The sequence below is a fragment of the Galeopterus variegatus genome, unplaced genomic scaffold, assembly GCF_000696425.1.
Source record: "Galeopterus variegatus unplaced genomic scaffold, G_variegatus-3.0.2 Scaffold25, whole genome shotgun sequence".
Classification (NCBI taxonomy): Eukaryota; Metazoa; Chordata; class Mammalia; order Dermoptera; family Cynocephalidae; genus Galeopterus; species Galeopterus variegatus.
This window is the reverse complement of record NW_007726136.1, coordinates 1078826-1101408: the sequence shown is the minus strand read 5'-3', so window position 1 is coordinate 1101408 and position 22583 is coordinate 1078826. Positions and strand designations below refer to the sequence as shown.

The 22583-nt window shown below is 48.4% G+C and overlaps 1 protein-coding gene and 1 non-coding gene across 2 annotated transcripts in view; both read right to left on the bottom strand.

Moving 5' to 3' along the window:
- The window catches only part of ITGAE (integrin, alpha E (antigen CD103, human mucosal lymphocyte antigen 1; alpha polypeptide)), a 49931-nt gene that overhangs the window by 10124 nt on the left and 17224 nt on the right, over positions 1 to 22583 (bottom strand). The window contains exons 10-27 of the mRNA XM_008569042.1: positions 21524 to 21677; positions 20760 to 20910; positions 20194 to 20261; positions 19103 to 19235; positions 18286 to 18428; positions 17825 to 17965; positions 16958 to 17182; positions 15597 to 15727; positions 14093 to 14223; positions 12310 to 12473; positions 10843 to 10971; positions 7383 to 7456; positions 4149 to 4281; positions 2390 to 2488; positions 1583 to 1662; positions 802 to 879; positions 219 to 282; positions 31 to 138 (exon numbers count right to left, since the gene is read on the bottom strand). Of these exons, the coding sequence (XP_008567264.1) occupies positions 31 to 138; positions 219 to 282; positions 802 to 879; positions 1583 to 1662; positions 2390 to 2488; positions 4149 to 4281; positions 7383 to 7456; positions 10843 to 10971; positions 12310 to 12473; positions 14093 to 14223; positions 15597 to 15727; positions 16958 to 17182; positions 17825 to 17965; positions 18286 to 18428; positions 19103 to 19235; positions 20194 to 20261; positions 20760 to 20910; positions 21524 to 21677 (2206 nt within the window). The remainder of the gene's footprint in view (positions 1 to 30; positions 139 to 218; positions 283 to 801; positions 880 to 1582; positions 1663 to 2389; positions 2489 to 4148; positions 4282 to 7382; positions 7457 to 10842; positions 10972 to 12309; positions 12474 to 14092; positions 14224 to 15596; positions 15728 to 16957; positions 17183 to 17824; positions 17966 to 18285; positions 18429 to 19102; positions 19236 to 20193; positions 20262 to 20759; positions 20911 to 21523; positions 21678 to 22583) is intronic.
- Positions 22121 to 22192, bottom strand: TRNAV-GAC. Its single transcript has one exon. It is a non-coding gene; the product is annotated as a tRNA-Val (tRNA).

Here is a 22583-nt window from a genome sequence, read left to right as displayed (position 1 = left end):
TGATCATGATATAGAACTGCCTTTAAGTACCTGAGTATTTGTTAGGTTCTTCACTCTTACAATCTGGAAACCATGTAACTTGATTGGGACACAAATTTGCAACTGGAATTCAGCTCCAAAGAGATTTTCCCCATGTATCTGCAAAATAAAGTCAGAGAGTAGGGAGTCAAAGCTGGTGTTGCTTTGCCACCTGTAGCTTTGCAATAATAAGCACTTACACTGAAGAAGAATTCTTTGTGGTCAGAAAGCCCCCGGCTTGTGTTCATGTACATCACTGATGGCCTGCAATTGAGAGAGATGACATATGTTAGGCCTCAAGGTCCCCTTCTCGTTTTGAATAAACTTGAATACTACTGATTGGATACACTAGGACAGGGGGTACCAGATCCTTAAGAGGAATCAAAGCTGAATGTCAAAATGTAAACTGGCTGCAGGGCAGTTGGGATGAGGGAGAATATTTGAATTCTCTGGTTGAGCTGGTTCATTTTCTACTTATCACTCCTGAGAGTGGCCTTACTTTTATCCCTCCTTACTTTCCCATCCCGCAGCCCCTCTCTTCCCTCCATAGCATCACATCAGTATCCTTTTGTAGGAAGACCAGTTGGCACTTCCCCTCCACTGAGGAGCACTATGAGGTTTTAAAAGATCAGTGTCAGAGCCTGGGTTCTGAGCAGCCTCCTCTCAGAAAAGGACAGTGCCCACATCCACCCTGACCACCAGTTCCATCCACAAGAGAGAATGCCTGAAGCTGTGCCCCAGGCACAGCAGTCACACTAGTGTTGGCCCCTGGGGAGTGCTTACTTGGAAAGAACTGCAATGAAGGCATGCCTGAATTGAAGGCTGCAGGTCTCTCTGGCCAAAGACCTTCTTTCATTGGAACTAGGAATAAGAGTGTTAGTTCACAGCACACCTGCTTTGTTCATAACAGTTGCTTCTGTGCCTTGGCTTCTCAGAGTCATTGTGGGTCATATAAGAAAAGGCTCTTGGGGATAAGCAATTAAGTGCAGAAGAATCACTAGAAGACCACACTTAAGAGAAATACTGGTTTAAAAAGGGTTTCTCAGCCTCAACACTACTGAAATGGGCCAGGTAACTGTTTTGGGGTCGTCCTATATATTGATGGATGTTTAGCAGCATCTCGGGCCTCTACCCACTAGATGCCAGTAGCACTGCCCCCTCTTCCCAAGTCACGGCAATCCAAATTGTCTCCATGTATTGCCTCCATTCTGCCCCCATTTGAGAACCCCTTCCCAACACCATGCCCCACCCTGTCCCCAAACATAAAGGTTTTGCAGATGACAGAGCTATTCCAAAGTTAAGTGAACCAGAACTATAACTCCTAGGCTCATTCCACCAGACTATACCAAAGTTTTACTTTGTGTGTGAATAAAAGAACATTTTAAGTATCTTTGATCACAAGAATAGAAAGCCGAGTCTGCAGGGGCACAGGTGCCTTTTGTGGGCTCACTGAGGTTCCCCTTCTTGGGCAGTGAGAGGACCACAGCTCTCACAGGATGCATGTGGGAGGGAAATCTCTTCCAGATCCACAGCCTGAGTCTGCTGTGACACAGGCGCTACTCACTTGGTGATGATCACAGTGATGTCTGCTGTCCTGTTTGGAAAGGCATTCTTCTCTAGCTGCCAAACTACTGAAACGTTTGCCTATTTTAAAGGGGAAAAAAATGGTCGCTTTTGTTTCCTCTCTATACCATCCACAATTCAAACTGTCTACTATTAACTAAACAGCCCTAGGAAACAATTCATATTCCTCACATTTGTGTAGCCCAGCATATTTCCACATGCATTATTTCATTTAAGCTTTAATGCAAACATGGAGCAAGCTGTGCAGACAGCATTACTCCCCTTTGACAGGCAAGGAAACCACTTCAGACATTTTCACAGCACAAAAAAAACAGGGACTCTCCTCAGGACTAATAACTTTTGCTCCTTTCATACTACCCCCAACTTCACTCTGCTTTACTGAGGAGAAGCAACAGTTTGTCTATGGCTGTATACTGGAAAACACTAGCCCGCATCCCCAACACTCCCTACTTTCAGAGCAAACAGCAGTTCTAGCAATGCTGTGGGTTGACAGTAAATTAAAGGGAAGAACACAGCTGATGGATAAGTGAACCAGAACTAGAACACCAGTCGATCCTACCATAACCTCGTTTTACTTTGTGTGTGAATAAAAGAACATTTTAAATATCTTTGATAACAAGAACAGAATGCCAAGTCATTGCAGGGGCACAGGTGCCTTCTGTGGGCTCACTGAGGTTCCCCTTCCTCCTGGACAGTAGAGGGGCCATAGCCCCAGTTGAATGAGACTGGGATGTAGAAGACACCAACTTCATGCTAGAGAGAAGAACCAATGAATCAAAAGACTCACAGATGACCTCTTGAGTATGGGGTGACCAATCTTGCAGTTCATGACCAGGACAGAAGCAACTGGTTTAGGGTCATCACACTGAATGTTCAGAGAGGGAGGCTGTTAACACAGAAGACATTGTTCTTAAAGAGCAAAAAGAGGAGCAGTTTCCTCACGCCAACTCAGCAAACATTCACTGATTTTTCTACATGCCAAAACCCTGCCAGGAGCTGGGGACACAAATAAATCAGACTGCTCCCTGTCTTCCTCACAAGCTGGGAAGAAGGGCTCAGTAGCAGATGGTTGAGGAATTTAAATACAAGACCCACCAAAGCCCAGGGTTCAATCCCTGTCCCAACCATTCAACAAAAAGAAAAGAAAAATAAATACATACAAGGCCTAAGAGGTGGTTCTAAGAGAAGTACAAACAATAGCAGTGGAGAAAGAGATGAATTCCAACTAGGAAGAATCTGTAAAGTCTTCATGCAGAAGGAGACATTTGAACTGGGCCTTGGACCACTGCAAACTTAACACACTGAGATGGACAGGAAGGCCGGTGTGCGTGCAAGCACAGCCATGCAGCTTTTCTCAACCATGGTTCCTCACCTGGACCACTGAATACAGAAAATTATTTGAGTCGGGGCTGGCTGGTTAGCTCAGTTAGAACGCACTGTTCTAACAACAAGGTCAAGGGTTCAGACCCCCTACTGGCCAATCACCAAAAAACAAATTATTGAGTGACTATTTTCTTAATTCTCCCAAGGATGGTACATCACTAGTTCCATTCTAGATGCATAGGAGATAATCTCATTTTTTCAAATACTGGATGCTGCCCCAGCCCAAATAGCCTAAAACAACCAGAGACAAACCTATATTTTGACAGAGTCAGGTTTGCTGCCTCATTGCAGTGTGGAAACTGCACTGTGGTGTGTCTCAATGAAAAGAGAGTTACTCAATTAAAGGATTCTGAGGAAGAGCAGAGTTTATGTGAAATGTAAATAAAGCAGTGTTCTGATAGTCTCAAAGCAAAGCACAGCTGTATGTAAAGGGGCCAATCAATATCAGGTCCGGACTTCGAAGTGGACCCAGGGTCATTTCCTTAGAAACAATTAAGTTAATACAGGTGTGGAAAGCTGTGTCCAGAAACTCTATCTGAAGCTCTGTGCCTCAGATGGAAATTGAGACTGCTTCTCTTTGTCAAAGTGACCTAGATTCTCCAGGCAAGAGCAAGATTAGTGATATAACTTCAAACAGCAAAGTTTCTAATCATCTATGATTTTAGAGAACAAAATTTCTCAATGTTGTGATACTTTACAGCTGCAGAGTGTTGTTGGGAGAAAGAATGTTTCCTAGTATCTTTGCAGCTGGCTTTGTGTCTGCTATCCCAGCCTGATGAATGGAAGGACTGCTTGTTACATTCCCAGTCTAAACTAATTTTTACTTGATTGTTACATTCCCAGTCTAAACTAATTTTTTACTTTCTCAATGCCTTAGGGCATTGGAGCTTATTTATCTCTCGGAACCCCTGGTTAAGGAAAGCTGCAGGCAGGGAGGGGTGACTGTGCAGTGAAATGGTCCCACTGAAGGTTTTTAAGACAGAGAATAAATCCACAGCACATAGTTGGGTTGGAGGGTATTTATCTAGTTACTCAACATTTATTGAAAGGACCAGGAGGAGGCTGGAAGCAGGAAAACCAGTTAGGAGGTTGCTGCAAAAAAGCAAGAATGGCAGCGAGGGAAGGACGTGAGTGGCAAGTCTCCAAAGCTGCACCATAGTTACCTTTTGTATCCTCTTAAACTGTAAGTTTCTGGGGTAATTCAAAGCCATGCTTGTCATGTAGGAATCTTCCCCAGAGTTAGTTAGGCTGATGTTCATGGTCAGCTCCTTTGTGAGACCAACTATCACTTCCTGCCTGCACAGGGTATAGATGAAAGTGTTACCAGTTTATTTAACCTGTAAAAACTTTCACGCGATAGAATAGCACATTGTTAACTAACTTCTTAGATATGTTGCCTAAAGGATACATTTAGCCTAGATTTTCTTCCCCTCAACATAAGCAAATGCCTGGCCTGCTATACCCATCTCAGTTGCTGTGTGAGATGATAATAATGGCTACCTTTTATATAGTGCTGACCATGTGCCAAGGACTGTGCTTCACATGCTCAGCTAATCCCCATAATAACCCTATGACATAGTACAGTTACTCTCCATTTTACAGAAGAGGAAACAGAAGCCAAGAGAGGCTAACAAAATTGCCTGAGGTCTAGCAGCCTCCAAAGGGAGTTGAGAGAACTGGATCCAAATCCTTTTTTCACCACTAACTCACTGTGACCCTAAGCAAGGTACTCTATGACACAAATCACACATTCTGCAAATATGTATGGGGCACTTCATATGCACCAGAACTCTGCTCAGCACTGGAGGTCAGTGTGCACAAGCCACACACTGTCCTGTCTTCACTGGCCTCAGCTTCCCACCCACAGAATCATGCAGGCCCTTCCAATTTAAAGGCTATGGTTTTAGACATGCATCCATTCAGCCTGGAGAAGAGAAGACTTGGGGATATGTGAGAGCTTCCTTCAGACTGCTGAGGTACTATGGGGCCCCTATCAGGCTGCAGAACCACTATCACTAGTTGAGATCTACAAGAAAACATACTAACAATACAAAGAAAACTTTTTAAACGTCTGAAATGTCCAAAGATGGAATGTGCAGATCTGGGAAGTAATGTGATGTGTGTTTTGTTGTTGTTTTGCTTTGCTTTTTGTCTTTATCACAGTTGAGAAGAGGATGGATTGACTGGGGGGCACAGATGGGAGGCAGAGACAGAGCCTCCTGTGAAAATCTGCCAGAGATGATACAGCCTGAAATAAGATGGAAAGAAGTGGGGAGAAGTCAGAGGTGGTAAGGTAAGCAGAGTGAAGAGAGAGAGGAGCCAAGCAGTTGTTCCGAGTTTCCAGCTTGCATGCTATTCACTGAAGGGCAGAACACACGTGATCGACCCTAGGAGGGTAGATGAGTTCAGTCTGGGACATGAGAGGTGCCTGTAGGGTAGCAAGGTAGAGGTAATCAGATGTCAGCTGTCCGAGAGCCCAAGAGAGAGATCTGAGCACCATCAGGATATTTAACAGGGTGGTTTCTTAGCCTGAAGTCCAGGAACAGTTTCAGAGGCACCGAATACAAACACTTATGTATGCACATGTGATCTTCCAGGGAGAAAGGGGCCTGTAGTTTTCATTAGATTCTCTATGGGATCCATGTCTGTACAAAGGTTAAAACCACAGAGACAGTTGCACACTGACAATTAGGCTCAGTAATACAAGTACTTTTGAAAAAGAGATTGATCGCTATGTACACTAGGGGGCGATGAAGGGCAAACTGTGTGTGCTGTCTCTGCTTCGCATGGAGTTGGCTGGGAAACAGCTGGTCTGTTAGGCTGAATTCCAAAACACTTGAATTGGATCCTCAGTGATGGGTAAGTGCTAAGCTGTCCACATCTGAAACGCACGTCCTACAGACGTCTATGAAAGCACTTACCAGGACTTGGGGAACAGCATCATTCCCCATAGATGCCAACTCTGGCCAACTAGCCATCAGTACCATGATACATACACAGCACTAGTAGCCAGGGAACCATTTTAAGACCATCTCACGTCCAAAATCAAGCTCATGTTCTTGACAACTCCATCACTGTAGAATTCGGTGTGGTCCAATAGAACTTTGCAGTGACTGATGAAAATAGTCTATATCTGTACTGGTTCAATATCACTAGCCATACATGGGTATGAGCATTTGAAATGTGGCAGGTGCGACTGAGAAACTAAATGTTTAATCATATCTAATTTTAGTTAAATTAAGTTTAAAAAGCCAAATATGACTAGTGGCTAGTGTGCTAGGCAGTGCAGTTCCAGATGCTCAGGTTGTAACCTCTCTCTCTCTCGCTCACTTCCCACATCCACTCTGTCAGCAAATCCTATGGGTTCTAACTTCAAAATCAAACCACCTTCTTTGCTATCACCCAGGTCCAAACTACGATCATCTCTCACCTGAGTTATTACAATAATAGTAATTACCATCTCCCTGCTTCCACCTTTGCTCCTACAGTCTGTTCTCAACACAGCAGCAAGAATAATCCAGTTAAAATGTAAGATCATGTCACTCCTACTGTGGCTCCCAGCTCACAGTAAAGGCCCTTATGAGAGCCTACAAAGCCCCACTGGATCTTTCCCTCTCTGACATTCCTCCCCCTCTTCTCCCTTGCTTCACTGCCACCACCCAGGGTCCTTGCCCTGCCTCCTACCTGCCAGGCACATTCCTGTCTCAGGGCACATGCAGTTGCTCTCCCCTCAGACACCCACGTAGCTCATGCCCCCACCTCCTCCTGTATGTGCCAAAGTGTCACCCTCCCTGGCCACCCTATTTAAAACAGCCTCACCCCAACCCACCTTCCCTGCCTTATTTTTCTTCACAGTGCCTCTCATCAACATAGAATTTACTTATTTATTATCTTCTCCCTCTGAAAGCACCAGGAGGACAGAGATTTTTGTCTGTTGTTCACTGAGGTATCCTCAGCACCTAGGGTGGTTGGCACAGAGAAGATGCTCCAGCAATATTTGATGAATTGATTAATTAATTGGCCAAGAGGTGAGCCAGGAAAGAAATCACCTCTAGCTGTGGTAGCCCTGGGAGTGAAGAACACTGGGTTATGAACATAGCACTGTACAGGATGTCAAGAGACCTGGGTTTAAGTCCACCAGATCCAACTGTGACCCTATATAGGGCCCTCAGCTACTGAGTCTGTTTCCTAATGTATAAAATAGGAATACAAATCTCTGTCTTGCCTCCCTCATGGGGTGGCTGAGAACATAATGAGATAATAAATGCAAAAACCCTATGTGGGCCATGAAGGGGAGGGGAAGGGAGTGTCAGTAGATCCTGATGGGAGGGTTTGCCCAGGTAAGCCTTCAGGAGGAAGTTAATTGCAGGAAACCATGACAAAAGGATTCAACTCACTGAGAGATGGTGGTGGCCAACTGTAATTCAGCAACACAAAACAGCTTATTCTTGCAGGCCTTCTCATAGGGCAGCTGTAAGCAGAGAAAAAGGGGCAGGATCAGCCCAGGTACTCCGCCTTCCCCAGCAGTCCTGCCTTGTGATCTCCTTAGGACACTTAGGCGTGTCCTTCCCACTTACTCTGAGAAGTACAGTCACAGGGAGGTAACAGCTGACAAGCTGAGATTGTGCCCATATGGCCAAGAGAGCTGTGACTGTGATATTCCTGGATCTGTCCCACACCACGGGCACTCTATGAGTCAGCCCTCTAGCCAAGGTCAAAGATGGGGTGACCTTCATGGAAGGGTGGGTGTCCCCATCATATTCACATCATGTAATTTAAGCAGCACCACTCACAACTTTAAACATTTTAGGAGGAAAACCCATGTGAAGAAAAGCTTCCTTAGTCCTTTCAAGTCTAGGCAGGAACAGCAGGGGCAGGAATGGGGCTACCCAACCAAACACTGTCAAGGCCCAGTCCCTATAGGTCCTCTCCCCCTGGCTGTCTTCTCTGCAAATTAACTATTTCCCTCGCAATCTTGCCTACACGTAACAAACTAATTTGGAAAGTCACATGAGATTTAAAAGGCCCGTGAAGCTTGAAAAGCCCCAGTTCAAGCTGAAAAGTCAAATTTTCTAAAGTAGCTAGATCTATTTTTTATTATGAAGGAGACACACAGCTCTTTAGCTGGGGAGCCTCTGCATTCCCCTCCCCAGCAGCCAGTGATGACCTCAGCAGCTTTCTGCAGGTCTGTTATCATGGCCTGGGATTGGAATGGGAGCCCAGAACCGAAAGAAGACCCTCTATTTCCTGGAGAAGAGAGATGCAGTTTGCAGAAGTCAGAGCATGGAGTTCTGTCTAATTAGTTCCACAGTTTTGTGCAGGGTTTTGGGGGTTTTTTGGCAGCTGGCAGGTGTGGGAATCCAAACTTTTAGACCTTGGCGTTATAACGCTGTACTCTAACCAACTCAGCTAACCAGCCACCCCTGTTTTGTTTTTTACATAGCTAAGTAGCCTGTTCACTTTCACCCAACCCCAGTGAAAGAGAGCCTGGTTAAACCATCTAAGCTCCCAGCTGAACTCATTCTCTGATAACATCTATGTGCCTACACCAGATTTTTCCTCACTCACTTTATAGATGGAATAATTTTTTAAATCTCTTTACCAAATCATCATAGTAATATTAATTAAGGCAAGAATCCTTGATTAAGGCAAGAATCCTAAATAGATGTTAAGAAGGATATTACATGATTTCAAAGCATCTCATCATAACATGCTTATTAATTACAAAGGGATACAGCACAAATGATGGGATGAATCAACATTGTGTGCCTCCTGATATGATACACTGAGAAGGACACAACTTTACCTCTGTAATATTCCTGCTAAAAATGCATAACCTGGATCTAATCTTGAGGAAACATCAGACAAACCCAAACTGAGAAACATTCTACAAAATGACCTTACCCTTCAAAAATGTTAAAAGTCATTAAAGACAAGGGAAGACTGAGAAACTGTTCAGATTAAAGGAGACTAATAATAAATGACAATAAAAGGGAATGAATGATCCTGGAACAGAACATGTTTTCTTTTGCTATAAAGGACATTCATAGGACAACTGGCAAAATTTGAATAAAGTTTGTAGATTAGATAATAGTATTCTATCACTGTTAATTTCCTGATTTTGATCATCACACTGTATTATGTAAGGGAATGTCCTTGTTTTTAGGAAATATATACTGAAGTATTCGGGGTAAAGAGGTATAATATCTGTAACTTACTCTCAAATGAGAATTTTCTGGACTATTCTTGGAACTTTTTGGTAAGTGAAATATTTCAAAGTGGAAAGTTTTTAAAAAACAATATACACAATTAATGATAATCTACCTATCACCAAAACTATTACATTAGTGCTCCCAGTCTTTTCTGAGTCATCTAACTTGCTGTCAATACTAAATCTTTTAAATCTTTAAAAAAATAAATTAACTACTATAAATTTAAAATAAAATCTCTTTGCCCAAAAAATTAACATGACAATCTTTGCTCACAGGGAGCCTGGTTATCCCTTTTCCTGGGCAGATGAGCAATGGGAACAGGCACCTGATCAAGTTGCTCTGTTTCTATTCACTATTTGGGACTGATATATTGGGAATTGATCAGAACTGGAGCTAAAGGTGTATGTAATTTAATTAATAAAGATAATGTTTTGTAAAAATACTGGACAGTTATGAGTGTTCTATGATTACTTAGAAATATATTGTTACCTGAAGCTTTTCTGTGCCTAAAAGAACCACTTTTTCTTTTTTCTTTTTTTTTGTGGAGACTCAATTCATCCCAACTGACTGTACTTACAACTTTTTGGTCTGGTTTTTTTTGGCAGCTGACCAGTATGGGTGTTATAACACCATGCTCCAACCAACTGAATTAACCAGCCAGCCCACTGCTGATTTTTTTTACTTTCCCTTTTTTGGGGGGAGGGGAGTTGGGGGGGATGCTAGCTCCACCCAGGATCAGCAGTGATCAAAACCCTTGATGCTGGTGTTCTCAGCACATGCTCTAACCAACTGAGCTAACCAACTGGTTATAGCCAGCACTATACTCTCTATATGGCGATTGACAGAATACCCTGGGGAACAAGGACTAGGTGAGAACAAAATCACCTTGATAGCATAGGATCAGGAAACTTGACTTTATTTTCCCCTTCTGATACCCCTTAGTTATAAGAAAAATTTCTTGTGACACTGTCCACCTGTCTTAGCTGCACTGATGAGCACCAGGAGGAGAGGTTAGGGCACAGGTTTGGTGGGACTGGACATTCAGCCTGAAGGTCCTAAGCAGGACCTGAGTAGGCAGGTGAACCAAAGGGTATTCTCTGTGCAGCACAGTGCAGGACAGCTCCAGTCCAGCCCCCATAGGGGAGACCCTTGCCAAGTGAGGGCTCCAGTATGCAACGTATTCATATGCTTTATTAGGTATGTAGCAAGCACCTTTTCTGAACATAAAGGTCTGAGCCCTGTGGGGTGGTTGGAGACCTGTGTTACCCACCAGTGAAGTCCTATGCAAATTAACACCATCTCAGGGACTCAATTTCCACGTTCTTTTTTTTGTTTTTTTTTTAAAGATGACCGGTAAGGGGATCTTAACCCTTGACTTGGTGTTGTCAGCACCATGCTCAGCCAGTGAGCAAACCGGCCATCCCTATATGGGATCCGAACCCGAGGCCTTGGTGTTATCAGCACCGCACTCTCCCGAGTGAGCCACGGGCCGGCCCTCAATTTCCCCATTCTTACAGTGAGGGGCCGTACTGCTCTCTGAAGACCCTCCATCCCAAATTCAAACCTTCTTGGAAGTTCGGGGAGCAGGTGCTTTTTTATGGGATTGCCCTCAGGAGGGGTGGGTCCTAGCTGTGGGCAGAATCACCTGGAAGACGGCGGAGGGCTCAGTGTAGAGGTCCAGGATGGGGTGGGGATGGTCCCTCCATCCCTTGGGGTTCTGCAGTTGGTATCTGACCTTGACACTAATGTTGGAGAAGCAGTCCTCCTCACAGAGCTGCGGGGTCAACACGGAAAGAAGGTGAGAGTTGGGTATGGGGGGAAGACAGCAAAGAGAATACTTTTAACTTTGATGTAGTCACAACAAGAAGTAAACAATAAAAGTGGTGAGTCGGAGTCCTAGGCATCTTCCAAATAAGCCAGGCTGAAGAGAAACTTTCTTAAAGCAAGCTGTCAAGAGCTGTCAAGAGCATTGGCAAACTCTCCCTTGATCTGCTACAGCCTCAGGTCTCATAGCTTCTTATGGCTCTTACCCCAATCACAAAGGGATTCTGGCCATCAGGCGTTAAGAACTGGCTCAGACTTCCTTCGTTCAGAGAGCAAATGCGAGCCACAGGAGGGAAGTCATGGTCACATCTGTGTTCACAAAGGTTTTTCTCAAAGCAGTACAGGGGACATATTAGGTAAAAACTGAAAATGAGATTGCTTAGAATGCCATTTGTCATTTTTGTTTATATGAGCCTTTCTGCCATAAGAGCTTTGAACACATGGAAGTAAGTGAGCATTATTTCCTAGTAGAAAATGTAGTTATGCTTTTACTTAAGGAGGGCCATAGATTTGCCAGAAACTCTTTCCTAATCCAAAATCACCTTGGTAGCTGATGTGTAGTCAGAAGCATAATTCACAAGTTTGTTTACTGGAATAAATAATCCTAAGAGGTCCAAAATTCTGGGCCCTGTTAGTCTCTGAATCCTAACAAGTACATTTTTGTTTTTTTTCACATTTCTGGGCACCTTTACTAGGAGTAAACCTTTTTATCTTTTTTTTTTTTTTTTTTCCTTTTTTGTCTTTTTTCGTGACCGGCAACAGATCGCAACCCTCAGTGTCGCGCCCGTACCGAACCAGGACCGGCAACGGGATCGCAACCCTCAGTGTTGCCCCCGCACCTCGCTCAGCCAGTGAGCGGCCGGTCTGTACGTGGGATCCGAACCCTCGGCGGGAGCGCCACCACACTCTCAAGCGGCGCACTGTAGCAGTGCACCACCGGGCCGGCCCAGAGTAAACCTTTTTAAACGACAACTTTTACCTTTCCATTTCTACCATTTAGTCGGACCATTTTTCTGACATTAACTTGCAGCAGGGCCCTCAGCCCCACTGTTATTATCAGGTGAGGTTGGAAAACACAGGGGAGGGACACCTGTTATTCCTGATTTATTAGAAGAAAAATGTCAGCAATCAGAGTATCTTCATCTCCCATGCCACAATGTGGTTCTTGGTCTATTCTGATTATTTTCATCACCTCCTTTGCATGTGTGTATCCTTCACTGCACACACCTCAAGTCTTTTCTCAATGACACAGGCCCCTCTGGTCTCCCGTCCACACTCCTCCACTTACTTCTCTCTGTGTGGGGATGAGCAGGAGGCGTTCACAAAGACGGGCCCCACTGCTCCACTCCCTGAGGTGGCTCAGACAGGTTCCCACGTCTGAACACTGCAGCCTTTTCTTCTGTTTCATCACATCCACATCCAAAGAGAAGTTGAGAGATGTCTCTCTGAGGCCTGATAATGAAGACCAGACCTTCCTGGTGAACCTGGGATGGGCAAGCCCCAGAAAGAGGCACCCCCAACCTGCCCGAAGTTCCCTGTGAGTCCCTCCTGAGCAGTATCCCCACACAGGCACTTCCCTGGGGCTGGACTCCTGAGTTTCTTTTCATTTCAAAGGTATTCTTTCCCTTGTCTTCTGTCACCTGGCCAGGGTCCCTCACTGCTCTCATCCCAAACCCAGGGCAGCACATCCCTAGGGCTGAGTCAGCCTTCCTTAGGGAAAGAGAGCTCAGGGAGGAGATTGAGATTGAGGGAGAAAATAGGAGGAAGAGGAATAATACACAGAATGAAGAAGAAAACCATAGAGTAAAACCTGAGGACAGCAGAGCTGGAAGCACCCTGGAGATGACCTGGGCCAACTCCCTTACTGGACAGAACAGAAACCAGGGCCCAGTGAGGGAATGACACCTGCCGAGTGTCATACAGACCTCAGCAGGCTCTGTGCCTTGGAAGTGATAGGTCGCCATATTTTACCCCCAGATTTCATAATGGCCTCCATTTGCAGCAAAGCCATCCCACCTCAAGAGACTGCTCTCTGACCTGGGGGAAGCAGAGAGTCATCGCAGGAGTTGTTACTGAGAAATCAAACCCTGGAGGGCCAACCCATGGTTCATTTGGGAGAGTGCGATGCTGATAACACCAAGGCCACGGGTTCAGATCCCATATAGGGATGGCCGGTTAGCTCACTTGGGAGAGTGTGGTGCTGACAACACCAAGTCAAGGGTTAAGATCCCCTTACTGGTCATCGTTTTAAAAAGAAAAAAGAAAAGAAATCAAACCCTGGGGACTGTTGTTGAAGGACTGCTCTAGAGGGAAGCTCTTTGGTTGGTATAAATACCTGGGCTGTAAAAGTCATGCCCACCCTCACCCTTTTTTTTTTTTAAAGATGACCAGTAAGGGGATCTTAATCTTTGACTTGGTGTTGTCAGCACCATACTCACCCAGTGAGCTAACCGGCCATCCCTATATGGGATCCGAACCCACGGCCTTCGTATTATCAGCACCACACTCTCCTGAGTGAGCCACAGGCCGGCCCCCACCCTCACCTTCATGGAAAGAGTCTCCCAAAGAGTGTCAGGTAAGGGGATGGGAAGAAAGGCCAAGCCTCCAGCAGGTTATTCAATCCCACCTGGGCCAGGTAGACATGGCAAGGAGGGAAGGGGAGAAGACATAAATCACAGAGAAAGAAAAAAGCTCTTCTCAGGAGCCCCCACAGACACATGCACACACATGGGTACAGTAGATAAAGATGGAGAAATAGCTGCCTTTTTCTAAGTTCTCTTTCAGAAACTCAACCTTCAACCTTGAGGAAGGGATACAATGCCCCTCTTCCCAGCAGGGTCAGATAAACCTGTTCAGTATGGATATACCGTCAGACCACTCTTTTCTGGGGCACTTTGCATTTAACAGAACCTAATGACAAAGAAGCTAAGCTCTAAATGAGGTATTACAAACACCAGGACTTCATACCAACTCCTGCCCCCACCCCAGCCCTCTCTGCCTCTTCCCCTGCCCCTCACCAAACCCATAAGGAATGACCACAACATTGGGGGGTCAGCTGGACTGCCTATTACCTGATTCAGTGGCTGTGGTCGCAGAGTTGATTTCAAAACACAAATGTACATTCACGGTGCTGTTGAATCCAATGGGCAGTGCACTGGGGGTGAAGGTCATAGACACCTTCAGATGAACCACAGGTCGTGAGCTAAACAAGACAGCAAAGAAGACCATGAGAAGAGACTAGCACTTCTGGGTCAGTGCTTGGCTGATTCATTCATGCATTCAATGAATATCTATTGAACTTCTCCAATATGCAGGTGCTGCTCTGAGTCCTCAGGATACAGTAGGGAAGGAGACAAGTCCCTGCTGCAGTCGGAGAGTAGACAACAAACAAATAAACAAGAAGAAACAGGGAAATACTATGTACTGGTTAATGCTATGATAAAAATAAAATAAGATAAGGTAATAGAGACTGAAGGCTACTTAGATTGGGTGGTCTGTGATGGCCTCACTGATGAGGAGATATTTAAGTTGAGATCTATTAGTAAGAAGGGTCCAGCTATGTGAAGATCTGGGGGAAGAGCATTCCAGGCAGAAAGCACAGCTAGTGCAAAGAGCTTGAGACAGGAATGAGCTTGGTTTGTTCGAGGAACACAAAGGTCAGCGTGATTGAAGCATAATTCGTGAGACAGGGTAGCAGCAGGAGATGGGAATGTAGGGGAAGTCAGGGCCAGGTCACGGAGAGTGCTACAGGCCATGCATGGTAAGGAATTTGGATTTTACTCTAAATGGGAGTCATTGAGGTGTTTTATGCACCAGAGTGAAGGGAGAACAGGGAGTGGAGCAGGGGTGCCTGCCCTGGCAGTGCTCCAGGCAAGGGATGACAGGGTCCTGTGCTGGGAGGTATTTGGAGGCAGAGCCAACAAAAACTTGTTGATGAGGTGGTGGAAGAAGGAAAAACAGGAATCAAGAATGACTCCTAGGTTTCTGTCCTGAACTTCTGGGTGGATGATGGTGCCATTTACTGAGATAGGAACCTGCGGGCGGGGCAGATTTGGGGGAAAGAAAGGTGGGTGAAAACAAGAGCTCCATTTTTAGATATGGTCACTTTGGGATGCCTGTGAGCAGCAGCCAAGAGGGGTGGTGAGCAGACGGCCAAGGCTGAGCTTAGTGGAGGGTACAGGGCAGATGAGTGCTCTGTCAGCTTATTTATAGCACGGGCCTTGACAGTTCACTTTGGGGTGGAGCCCAGGAGCTCTGAAATTCATAGGAACAGCCATCACTGAGCACTGTGCCAAAACTCCGCACATGTTTCCTCACTGTAATCCTCATAACTCTGTGAGGTAGGCACTATTTTATTCCTATTTGTAGATAAGAAGGTTGGGACTTAACCTGCCAAGGGCACACCAGTAAGTGGGAGCTGAGCTTCAAGCCCAGAGGGACAGACTCTAGAGCCTGTCCCCTTAACCTCAGCACGTACTCCCTCTCTCAGTGCCTGGTGCTTGCATGGGGCCAATTAGAGCAGGGCAAGTGGTGAGGCTGGGGCCTGGGACCCCCGAAGACAGAGCAGACCCCTACCGGAGCACAGCCGCCCGGCCCAGAGTCCCCACGGTGATGTCAGCGAGACCGTCGCCACTGAAATCTAAGCCACCAGCCACAGACACGCCAAAGTAGTAAAGTCCTGGGGCCACTGCTGAGGCTCTGATCCGCTGTGGAGGGAGAAACACAAGGCGTGGGGTGGGGGAGGGGAGGAGGAAAGGGGGAGTCCTTTCACCAACATCTTGCCCCAGGGAGCCTTCAATCTAGAAGCAGGGAAGAGGCTTCTCAGAGGAAGTGGCATTTGAACAGAGCCTTGAAGGGCAGGTAGGACTTGATAGGGGAGAGTGAGGGAAAGAGTGAGGCATGGGAAAGAGCTGGGTCCTGGGGAGAAACAGCCAGGGGCCAGCGCAGGATGGCGGGGTGAGGGGAGAAAGAAGGGGATTTGGGTGCAAGGAAGCTTGATGTGGGGCTCGGGGGGTGGTCAGCAAAGGCTTTTTTAAAGAAGTGACATAATCAGGGTCACATTTTATTTATTTATTTTTTTTTTATTTTTTTAAAAGATGACCGGTAAGGGGATCTTAACCCTTGACTTGGTGTTGTCAGCACCAGGCTCTCCCAAGTGAGCAACCGGCCATCCCTATCTATAGGGATCCGAACCTGTGGCCTTGGTGTTATCAGCACCACGGGCCGGCCCTCAGGGTCACACTTTAGAAATACCACTGAAGGCACAGGGTGGAAGATGGGGAAGAGGTGCGAGCCAAGGCAGGGTGGGAGTCCATGGTGGGAGCTGGGACAGTGCAGGTGGGGATGGAGAGCAAGGGCTGGATTTAGGAGAGCTAGAATCTTTAGGACGTGGGGACTGACAGGCTGTGCAGAGTGTCAGAGCACCTGGTGATATCCCAGGTTTTTGGTGTTGGGGAGGAAGGGAGAGGAGGGCCCAGGGGAGCAGCAGTTCTGGGGGAAGAGGACACTCTCCACTGGGCAGCATGAGAGTGAGCCGCCTGGGGGTCATGCAGGTGGAGGTGCTCAGGAGGCAGCTGGAGGGGATGAAAGTGTTGTAAAAGATGTAAGGTGAGGGGCTTGCGCTAGAGATAAGGCATGAAGGTGTTGGGTGGGGCACAGGAACCAGTAAAGGGACAGAAAAGAGGCAGGAAGAGCCTAAGATAAGTCCTCAAAAGGAGGGAGATACAGGTCAGGGAAGTAGACAGATTTTGCCACAACCTCTCCCTCCACCTGAAGGGCCTGGGGTAAGGCCCTGGCCACAAACCTCCTCCCAGCCTGAGTGACTTCTCCCCTTCACTGGGCACTCTCAATCCCCTAATGCCTGCCCAGCACTTAGATCATCATATCTGAGAGAGGTCAGAGCCCCAGAAGAGACAGGAAAGAGTCCTGTGGGTCACCTGAGAGGGGATGGTTGAGAGGCCGTCCCAGCGTCCATTGTAGATGTATACGCTGCCAAAGCTGGTGCCACCATCTGCCCCAAAATCCTCCAAGGGGGCCCCAATGGCCACATCTGTGAGCTTATCCTGACTGATATCTCCGACAGCCGCCATGGCAAAGCCAAAGCGGGCATCATGGACCCCAGGATGCCCACTCAGCATGTGTGCCAAGGAAAAGGAACCATCCTGTAAAGCAAACAAGCAGCTCAGCCCTCAAGAAAGGGTTGCAGAGTGTCAACCCCATTGCCACCCAGGAGGCACACTCACTGGGCTTGTTGATTCTAATTCTCCAGCAGGGAGTCTAAGATTCAGAAAAGGCAAGGGACCTCCCCAAGGTCACACGGTGAGCCAGTGATAAAGCTGGGGTCCTCCTGCTTTGAAGTTCAGGACCCAAGACCTAGCCCCCTCTGCCCCCACGGGTGGGGTACTGGACTGGCAACTGGGAGGCCTGGGTTCCAGTCTCAGTTCTACTACATACTTGCCAGGTAAACTTGAGCGAGTGTCAACATCACTGAGGCTCACTGAGCCTCAGCTTCCTCATCTGTAAAATGGCTATCTCCCATAGTTACTGTGAGAAACAAATGAGATCAAGGACAAAACGTGCTTTGCAACTGTGCAGCTATTAGGGATGCAATCATCCACAACTGCCATTGGGTGGGAAAGTGGGAGGGGGGAAGTGGACAACTGCCCCACCCAGCAGCCACCCACCCTGAGCACCTCCCTATCACTGCCCCTAGTGCAAGGCAGGCTGCTGCACTCCCAGCCTCCTCAGTGCCAGGCTGAGCAGCCACAGTCTCAGCAAGCTCATGAAGATGGACACTCTCCCACCTGCTCATTCAGACGGTACACGTAGACTCTGCCTTCTTCTCTATGAACATGGTAAAATGGAGCAGCCACCAGCAAGAGGTCCGTGGTCCCATCCATGTTGATGTCCACAGGGCACAGCTCAGAGCCAAAATAGGACCCCATCTACAGCCGAGGAGGAACTCAGCTTATGGGGACCCCCCTCCTCTGCACCTCAGCAAGGTTACACCCCTGCTCATGCTCTTCCTGGACCACCAAATTTGGGTGGTTGCCTATCAATTTGCTCATTAGAGTAACACAGGAGACTGTGTGAACAGTGCAGTCCCCCAGACAGGGGAAAACCCCCCGGCAGACAAGTGGCCTGGCAGAACCACTGAGTTCCATCCTGGAGCCTGAGCTTTGCACAGGCTGGGCACTGACCCTTTCCTTGGGGCCTCCAGATACCCCTCTGCAAGAACAGGGTCAGGGGCTTCCCCAGCACGTACCTGCTCTCCCTCCAGCACTGGCACGAAGGCAGCCTCTCTGCCCTCCTTCTGGAGCTCAAACACAGCCCCGTGCTGCTTGTGCCTCGGAGCCCCCGCAATGTAGGAGAGACCACAGGCCTTGTGCAGCACAGCCACCGAGTAACCTGGGGTGGGGTGTGTGGTTGTGAACAGGTGCTCCTACCTGCCACTGCCTTGGTCCTCACCTTCCCAGTCAGGCCTTCAAAGTGGCCTGGGGAGGCGGACAAAATAGAAGAGACGTCTTTCGCACCCTTTTAAAAATCGGAATCAGCGAGTGCTGCCACCGGCCACACACGTGGGCCCCACACGTGGGCCCCACACACAGATGTGATATACATGATATACACCTGCATATGTACACTGTCATATACACGGCTTGCTCAAAATAATCATTCACACACGTTCACCACCCCTGTTCATCACACACGCAGTATGAGGACCGAGGTGAGAGGTGAGGGGACCCCCACGACTAATGATGAGGCCCCGCCCTCCCCTAGGCAGCCGCCCAGGGCCACCCTGCGCTTTGCTTCATGTACCTAAACCCTGTCCCCACCCAGCAGGCGGGAATTCTCAACCACAGGGCCCCTAAACAGGCCCCGCCCTTCAGCCCATGTGATCAACCGGAAACCGGCCCCACCAGAAAACCTAAAGTGCAGCCTCAGTGTCTCTGTCTCGGCCTGCCCTGTCCCAGGCCCCCTCCAGGCCCCGGCCCCGCCCCGGCAGCCTCCAGGCCCCGCCCCCGCCGCAGCAACCTCCAGGCCCCGGCCCCGCCCCGGCAGGCTGCAGGCCCCGCCCTCACCCAGGTAGCCGTACTGCGCAGCCTCGGCGTTCGCCGTTCGGTTCAGGAAGCGGCCGCGACGGCTGTGCATGTTGTAGAGCAGTGCGCCCCCAGACCAATCGAAGGCCCCGACGGCACCGAGCAGCACCTGCCCCTGCAGGGGACGGGAATGGGGCCCAGATAAGAGGGAGGGGCCCAGGAGTCAGCCACGGTGGCCGCGGGTCCGCAGGCCAGCGCAGCGAACCTTGCTAGCAGAAGGGGGGCATTCAGGCAGGAAGGTGAGACAGCAAACTCTGGGCTCCTGCCGTGTACTCGTGTCCCTGTTGGGGCAGCTGTGTCTCCATAAGCGACCAGGGACCCAGGTACTGAGCGTGAAAAAAAAGTATGATTAAAGAGAAAAAAAAAATTTTTAAAGAAAAAATTATTGGGCCGGCCCGTGGCTCACTCGGGAGAGTGCGGTGCTGATAACACCAAGGCCACGGGTTCGGATGCCTATATAGGGATGGCCGGTTAGCTCATTGGGTGAGCGTGGTGCTGACAACACCAAGTCAAGGGTTAAGATCCCCTTACCGGTCATCTTTTTAGAAAAAAAAAAAAGAAAAGAAAAGAAAAAATTATGACTGAGCAAGACAGAGCTTGTCTCCTTCTCAGGTTGCCCAGCCTGGGCCTGGCACCCAGGGCCCACCTGTGTTGAGTGAAGGTGCTGACTGTGCTTCCACCAAGCACAAGGACAGTGTTCCCGCCATGCCTGCATCTCCCTGTCTGTGGGAAACAGTGCGGCCCTCCAGGAGAAGTAAGCAACTTGTCTGGCAGGCTGACCCAGGCCAAATCCCGTTTTACTGGTCTGTATGAAGGGGAACTACTCAACCCTCGGGCCCACAGAACAAAACGGCCTTCGGTAATAAATATGGCTCTTCTTTTGTCTATCTCAATGGTGCAGATTAGGGTGAGCCAGCAGAAGTGTTTCCCTTCACCCTAGAATGTCTTCTTCAGAGGCATCACCACAGGGAGGGCAGAGCCCTGCGTGGTGAGCCAGCAGCCCCTGAATCCCTGGGTGCACTGAGGGCTGTCCTCTATGGGCAAGATTGTCTGGTGCTGAGTCAGCCATGTACCTCTTCCAGGATCTGGGCGCTGAAGCCAATCTGTGCCAGCTGGTAGTGAAGGGCATCTCCGACTGTGCCTGGAAGCCAAGAAGCCCAGTGAGATGCTGCTGTGGGCTGAGGTAAAAGGAGAAATCAAGTTGGGGAATGGACTAGCTTGACATTTGCTCCCAGAGAGAACAATGTTTGGTATAATGGGAAGAGCACTGGGCTGACAGCAGAGACATGGGCCCTGAGTTAGCAATTGCTGGCTGAGTAGGCTTGGGCAGTTCACTCCCTCTTTCTGGGCCTCAGTTTCCTCATCTGAGAGCTCCTAGGAGAATAAACTATGCCCCAGTCATCCTTGTTTCTCCAGCACCGATTCAGTTCATTGAAGCTTCACGGAGATTCTGGGAAGTGAGTAGGGCAGGGGATATTGCTTTTTTAGAGCTGGAACAGCTGAGGCTGAGACACGATGGGAGTTGCTCAGAGTACTGCATGGAGGTGGGACAGAGGTGGGGACAGAGCACAGGGCTCGGGCCTCCTGCTGAATGCCAAGGGGGCTGCCACAGGGCGGCCCAGGCCCCTGGAGCCCTCACCTTCCATGCGAATGATGTTCTGCTGCAGTTTGCTCCTCAGCCCATCCAGCGCCGTGTAGTTGGTCACCTTGAAGGCATGGGTCTCATCAGGGTCCGAGGCGATCAGCTTCAGTTCTCTGTCAGTCTTATCATTCTTAAATGCATCTCCCACCTGCACAGAGGCCCTGAGTCAGTGGGTCCGCACCATGGGGTCTGGCTGGCTTCCTCAGGCCCTGAGGGCTCACCTGGCTCAGGAAGATTGCCCAGCCCCTCTGCCTGGCCTTCAGGGACCTCCAGCACCTGTCTCTTTCTTACCTCCTTCCTTCCCTGTTCCCTGTTCTCACACACACACTGGGCAAAACTCAGGCTTTACCGAACTACATGTGTTTTCCTGAACACACCAGGTTCCTTTTCATCTCTGCACATGCTGTTCCCTGTGCCTGCAGAGCCCTTTCTGCATCCCTGTGTCCTAGGCCAGCTATGCCTGTTTGTCAGGACGTAGCTCAGCACCACCTCCTTCAGGAACCTTCCCTGATGTCCTTCCTGGGGACTCGCCCTGTCACTGCTCAGCCAGTGAGCTGTGATCACCACTGAGAAATGAACCTTCTGCGGGAAGACTGGGGAGGGGAGAGGGGCACAGGACGTGGGGACGGAAGAAGAGAAGTGTTTGTGAATAGAGCAGCATCTGGGTAAACTGTTTACAGAAGCCCCTGCTGGGAACCCTGGCTCCTCCCTACCCCAGCCTGTGCAGGGTCAGGATATGCCTCCCAACTCCCGGCTCTTACCCCAATGGCAAAGCGCTCAACACCCAGCATCTTTGGGGAGTTGATGACAGTTGTGAGGTTGAGGGGATCCCCGAATATGTCACCATCGGTGAGCACCACCATGACCTTGGATGCCTTTTCTCTGGAGCCATGGCTTGGCGTGAAGATGTTGTCTCTAAATGGGAGACAGTCAGTGAAGAGGAGAACTTTGCCAGAGGGGTGACTGAGCTCTGGGGAGACTTTATTCACTGACCTATTTTAGAATTGGAGAGGATTAACAAGCCCTCCCAAATAGGGAACAAAGGCCTAAAGGGGGGGTGGTGACACCCCTTATGTCACACAGTGAGGCCAGGAAGAGGTAGGGGTACAGCACAGGTATTCTTGCTCCCCACCTGCTCCCAACAGAACAGTGCTGGACAGCACTGGAGACTATTCCTTTTATGTGTATGCAGGAACAGCAATGATATTAAAACAATGGGCAATACTTAAACAGCATTTATTATGTGCCAGGCACTATTGTAAGTACTATATATATTTTAACCTGTTTAATCCCCACAAAAGCCTATGAGTCAAGTACTATTAACATTCTCATTTTTTTTTTTTTTTTTTTTTTAAAGATGACCGGTAAGGGGATCTTAACCCTTGACTTGGTGTTGTCAGCACCACGCTCTCCCACTGAGCTAACCGGCCATCCCTATATGGGATCCGAACCCGTGGCCTTGGTGTTATCAGCACCGCACTCTCCCGAGTGAGCCACGGGCTGGCCCCAACATTCTCATTTTAAAAGTAAGAAAACTGAAACACAGAGAGGTTAGGTAACTTGCCCAAGCTTACACAAATACAAACTGCAGTTGAGATTTGAACCCAGGCAGCCTGTTCACTGAGTGCTCTGTGCTCTACTGACTCTCACAGGAGGAAGTCTCTGGAAGAATTTTTGGAGAACAGTCCTGGAGTGTCATCCCTCACATCCTCTCTCAGCCAGGGAAGATCTAGAACCTTAGCCCCTCTTCTCACGGTTCTGTCCAGACACCGTCTCCAGGTATGATGCCACAGAGCCCCTGGGCAGGGCCACTGGTCAGCA